The following is a 5,530-nucleotide window of genomic DNA, read 5'->3' on the forward strand; positions in this document are numbered from 1 at the left end:
AGAAAGGTGCAACTATCACCTGTTGTCGCTGCCTCAGATAGTGGAGCTCGCTAATGGCGGAACTGTTTCCCAAGATCCAATGTGCCATCCTCAGATCAGGCGTGCCTTGCAACTGGTGCAGGCACCAGAACATTGCCTGCGCATTCGAAAGGGAATCGCAGTGCAAAAAACAGGATCCGTATGTCTTGGGCAGTTCTCTGCATGGCCCTACTCACAAAGCTCATTATGTGTGTGAAACAGGGCTACGTCGAATGCAATTCGAGAGCTTCAGCGTCGAATTCAACAACTAGAGGGTGATTTAGTTCAACAAAACACCCATGGTCTACCACAAATTACGACCCCTCGAAGCGACGTTAGCATCACATCTCCTGGAACCGAGCAAGTCGGATCGCCGCATTCCCATTACTCATCCAACAATACCGTCCTCTCCTGTGCGTCCGGCTTCCCAACACCGCCCGTTGTGACAGAAGATGTGGCTGCCGAACCGCAGCCACTCTCATCCCGCGTACAGAATTTGGGGAATAACTGGTACTTCAGAGGCTTGCCGATTTTGTCCGAGAGGGGTAGACGATGGATGTCGTCAAGAACTGGACATGAGGTTCTCTTGAAAACATTCTTGGCATTCAATGGCCATGCTCATACCGTACCGAAGTCTGCATCCAGAGCAGGATCAGATATCGATAGCCGGCAACCTAACGAGCTACCGAGTAAGTCCACTACCGAGGAGGCCATTCGCACTGTCTATGCATCATATTTTCGATACAGCTTTCCAGTCCTCGATGATACGTTTCTCCACGAAACCGTTACAAAAGCGTACAACCCTCTCAAGGACAAAATCGCTGCACGATCTTCCCTTTCAGCCAAGGCATGTGTATGGGCTCTCCATGCCATCTCACGACGAATGAAACCTGCATGGTACTCTCCTTTGTATCTAGACGGCGAAATGTGTGCCACTAGAGCACAAACCCTCCTCAGCATCGTCATTGAGGAGTCTTGTATAGAAACGCTTCAAGCAATACTTCTTGTTGTAGGTCAGCTTGGTATCTACAAAACTCCATCAACTGATTCAATCGCAGCAAGCCTATCGATCATCATCGGGTCAATGGAGAAGTTACAGCTCCCTGCACCTGCACGCTTGTCGTATAGTATGCGACCTCGGTGGCCATCACAGTCATCCTGCTATGTACGCACGTATCGACGATGTTCTCGATGAACAACGCTGTCATTACATCAGAGAACTCTTCTGGCTGTGTTACCTGGCAGATAAAGATGTCTCATTTCGATCAGGTCGACCTCCGCTTCTGACTGAAACCTACTGCGACATATCTCTGCCAAAGGGGCTCGAAACATCAGACTCAGCAGAAAACCAGGATATTCACCTGATGATGGAGTCCACATTTCGCCTGCCTTCCGATCCCCGTTAGGCGTGATCAAGGAGAAACATGCCGCCTGCTCTATTCTGCGCAGCTTTTGGGATGCCCGATAGTCAGCTTTTGGTGCATATTCGTCAGTTAGACGACGAACTTGAGCAGTGGAGGGTTTCTGTACCTGGTACTCTGCGGCCACGACTTTCTGTTCCATCAAGCCGCACACTTCTTCGACCCCACGCGAGCATGTCACAAATTGCACAATACATCAACTTGCAACTAGACTATCACTACACTCTAGTGATGATACACACATCAGTTCGGAGGTCTGGTACTGCTAAAGGAGACGAGAGTCTACCCGAAGACCTCCACAAGGTTGTACACTCCAGTGTTGACATCTCGCTGGAAGCCGGCCGCTCGACTCTAATATTCCTCAAGGCATCTGTCGATGTTTTAGAAGAAGGGGCATTCGGGTACGATCAATCAAACTTCTTGCACCTCATGAGGCACGATGGCACGAGATTGAGATTACTAACAAGGGTCACTAGACATATCTCATTCTACGTCCCAATAGCCGCTATGGCAATATTTGTCAATGTCCTCATTCATCCCCTAAGTCCAGGACCTCAAAATGATCTGAAGATCTTGATCGAAGCAATTGAGACCATCCAGAGCATACCATTGCGGAGGTTGTCTTACGACGAGACCATTTATTTGCAAGAACTCAGCGATTTCATCATGGAACTGTTCAGGCTTGGTAATTCTGCCATCTGGAAGGCTAAGAAATCGGGAGAGAGCCCGGCTTCAGTGGAAGGCATCGAGACATCGAGTTGATATGAAGACAGTGTTGCAGCACTCCAATTTTGTCGATTCCGAGTGCGAAAACCCAAGCTTCTGAGATATCAAGGTGATCAATCAAGTAGGAATTGTCAATCGTCAGAATTCAGTCATAATCGTGAGCATACGCTCAAATTTGCCAAATTTGATTTGGCAGTACGAGATCTAATGCTACGTGGCGTGTTAGGCCGTCAAGGTCAATTAGCGAACGAAACAGCGCCCAGCGATAGCCAAAAGAGAGGCTATGCCACCCTTTGCTTGGAAGCCTATGACCCGAGATACGGAAAGCTGTACATTGCCACTGCCTGGTGTGCTTTGCGCACAACTCAGACATGGTACACAGCTCGGATTCGTCGTGCGGCTTGGTGTTGCGCACATTCCCTGTGGATCTATGCACAGCTTAACCTGCTCAAACCCCCTCATCACGCACTGTTTGAGCCACTGACAAGATCGTCTACCGCCGCGGATGAGCTTGGATGTGCCCGCCGTTACAAATCAAACACTCGAGGGGATCCAATTGGCCAGATGTATCCATGGGAGACTGTACATGAAGCTTAAGTGCAGCTCACGCCCCATGTCAGCCGCCACACCCCCCATAGCTGGTAGTCCAAGTACTAAGACACAATCTCTGTCCACTCCGACCTATAGACCGTTTCCATCTCCCATTTTCGACTCGAAAACCGAGAATCGGTCAGCGGTCGCACGCATGTCGTAACATGTCCGTCATGCCTTTTTGCCTAGCTCAGAGGGCGCCACGAAGAACAATTGGGATTTGAGCACCAGGACTGCCGGCCTTCAACTTCGACGATGAACGACTCGGGCCGCATTCAGCCCAGGTACGCCAGGGGAATGGAACCGGAAATGGTGCTGCCATCTCTTGCTCAGCAATTTCCCTTCACACCTCAACTGGCGCATGCATCTCTATATGGGCTACCGCCGCCGCGACATGTCCATGGTGGTACAACGCACGAATTTGTACACAAGACTTCTTCCGAGGGCTTGGTCACATACTCGGGCCATCCTGGTGCACTCGATGCGCCAGTCGAACAGCGCGACCATGATGATTCAGCTCCGGAAGACGAGGCTAATACCACGGAGCCAAAGCGGAAGAGCAACAATTCGTCAGTTCCCAGAGCATCTCGGGAGCGGCGAGCCGCTCGCGTGGGCGATTTGGAAGAACGTCTTCGACATGTCAAGGACGTACATGAAAAGGACGAGGCCGGACGTCAGGAGCGTGTCCACAACCTTGAGCTTGAATTGCAGGCATACAAGTCCAAATGTGAAGTACTAGAGAACCTTCTTGAACGGGAACGAAAGGATCGGGTGGATGCGGAGAGAAATCTTGGGAAAGCACGGGATGGAGGAAAGTCTATCGGCTGTAGATCATCACCGACTGGTGGTCCGGTAAAACATTGATATTCGCGTTCATCGGTTATACTCATGATCAGTGACGGCAAATATCCTCGTCGACAACGAGGCCCCCGGCTTTTCTACACCGTGCCGACCAGCTGTTGAGCTCTCTACGTGCCAGAAATTCCAAGACGCGCAACTCTTTTGGCTTTCCCTCCAGTTGAACTGCGAAGCCCTGCAAATCCCTGGCGATTGCTTCCTGGATGGCGAGGTCTTGCGCCTGGAAATTCAACCGAGCGATGCGAGCCCGCTCGAGTTGTATGACTGCGCCGGCCATGGCCATCGCAAGAAGAACTACAGCAATCACTGTGTTTGATGCATAGACCGAGTATTGGGAGCCCATGTTAGACTCCGCGAATGACGAATCATTGGAGGTATGGTGGTAAGACTCATATTTCGAGCGCGGCGAGACGTCCAGCTCTGCCTTGGGTCGTGCCCAGCCTAGACCGTGCATCTCGAAAAGCAGACGTTTCTCTGGATTGGAAAGAATCTCATTTGCCCGGATGAGGAGATGATAGCGCTCGATCCGGGTTTCATACGGAACACCGGTCTTGCTTCCGTGAGCGCCGTGAAAGATCGGGATGGTACAGTTTGACTAGCCGATGGAATTGCCTCTTTGAGTAAGTTTGGCCGGGCCTAACCCCTAATATCTGGTGTGGTGATGGCGTCGGATGCTTCGGCCACGCGGCATCAATGTGGTGACTTCGACTGGACTGGGTCTGGCAACCTGGGCGACTGTTGTGAGTGCACCGTCGTTGAGGAGTCTGGAACAGACATTTCGGTGTAACGTTTGATCGCGCCATCATCATGACTGAATGGGTCGATGCCTGGAGTGATGCGAAAAGGCTTGACTGCTGGCAATCGGGCTCGAGTTATGGTCAGGGTTCGTCACTCCAATTCATTCATAGACAAATGGTCGGAGAGTACATGAAAACCAAATCAAGTGATTTTGATGCCTTATTTGATCTTGGAGCCTTGACACTGATGCTCAAGCCGCATACCCAACCCGAACCTACACCCGCGGGGTCAATGAGCGCATACTTGCTCAAGATAGACTCCAGACCTGTATCAAGAAAGTATTTCTCTCAAGCCTCCTACAGCGTGAGCGGTGAAGCAGCAGCTTCAGATTCATCATGAAACGTGCAATGGGAAGCCGCTCAGTGGCGGTCGCTGACTCGGAAACCGGGTTCGTCTCCGAGCCTTCAAGATGCAATTATAACCCATATCTGGAAAGTCGTATTAGCTTCTGCACGTAACATGAAATCATTGATGCGCTTGTGAAACAGAACTCCCACATTTGTTCCAACGTCATAACGTTCTCTTATCTCCCTTAATTTTGTCACTGAGGTCGTGATCCATGTGTGCCGCTTGGAACGGGTGCCTGCAACGACATGCCAGGCTGCATTGCCAGCCCACCAGCCGGCCCCCGTTTACAAATCAATCGCTCTTCAAGGTAGTGTTTTGCACGAATAGGGGAGGGGTATTTCGTTCCCCGCCCAGACGTCACATTGTCATGCCACCTTGCCGCAAAACTGCGGCAGTATGAGCAAGTTTAGAACGAACTGATAATTTCTTTGGCCTTGGCCGCAACAACACTGGTCTCAGTATGCCGAAGAAGTATATCGACTAAATAAGCGGTGATTCAGGTGACAAAGGGCCGAATCTTGCAGTGGCTTGCAACTCGTCTTCTCATATTATAACGGCCATGCATGCGACCTTGAAAGCCACTGTTAGCGACAGGCTAGTCCTCGTTATCGACTTTTGCATTTCCGTCACAGCTGTCGGGCTTTTCAGTTCGGCATACTTGGGCCATCATCGAGACAGGCTCTGGGAATTCGGCGGCGTTGAAGGTTGGAACTCGAACCCCAAGGAGCAGGGTATACTTTTATGCGAACTACAAAGAGCCGCCCGTGAGT

The 5,530-nt window shown here is 50.8% G+C and overlaps 2 protein-coding genes across 2 annotated transcripts in view; both read left to right on the forward strand.

The window, feature by feature from the left end:
* VDBG_06384 (C6 zinc finger domain-containing protein) overlaps window positions 1–2,201 on the forward strand; it is a gene marked incomplete at both ends in the record, with an annotated part of 3,380 nt that extends 1,179 nt beyond the window's left edge. Inside the window, 4 exons of the mRNA XM_003003895.1 lie at window positions 241–1,027; window positions 1,077–1,419; window positions 1,687–1,840; window positions 1,916–2,201. Of these exons, the coding sequence (XP_003003941.1) occupies window positions 241–1,027; window positions 1,077–1,419; window positions 1,687–1,840; window positions 1,916–2,201 (1,570 nt within the window). The remainder of the gene's footprint in view (window positions 1–240; window positions 1,028–1,076; window positions 1,420–1,686; window positions 1,841–1,915) is intronic.
* A 607-nt stretch (window positions 2,202–2,808) lies between these two features.
* On the forward strand, window positions 2,809–3,634 carry VDBG_06385 (predicted protein; the record flags this gene model as incomplete). The annotated part of the gene is made up of 1 exon (XM_003003896.1): window positions 2,809–3,634. The coding sequence occupies one exon, from the start codon at window positions 3,012–3,014 to the stop codon at window positions 3,618–3,620; it is 609 nt and encodes a 202-aa protein (XP_003003942.1).
* Between the last annotated feature and the right edge of the window lie 1,896 nt (window positions 3,635–5,530).

This window comes from Verticillium alfalfae, genomic scaffold (genome assembly GCF_000150825.1).
Source record: "Verticillium alfalfae VaMs.102 supercont1.7 genomic scaffold, whole genome shotgun sequence".
Lineage (NCBI taxonomy): Eukaryota > Fungi > Ascomycota > Sordariomycetes > Glomerellales > Plectosphaerellaceae > Verticillium > Verticillium alfalfae.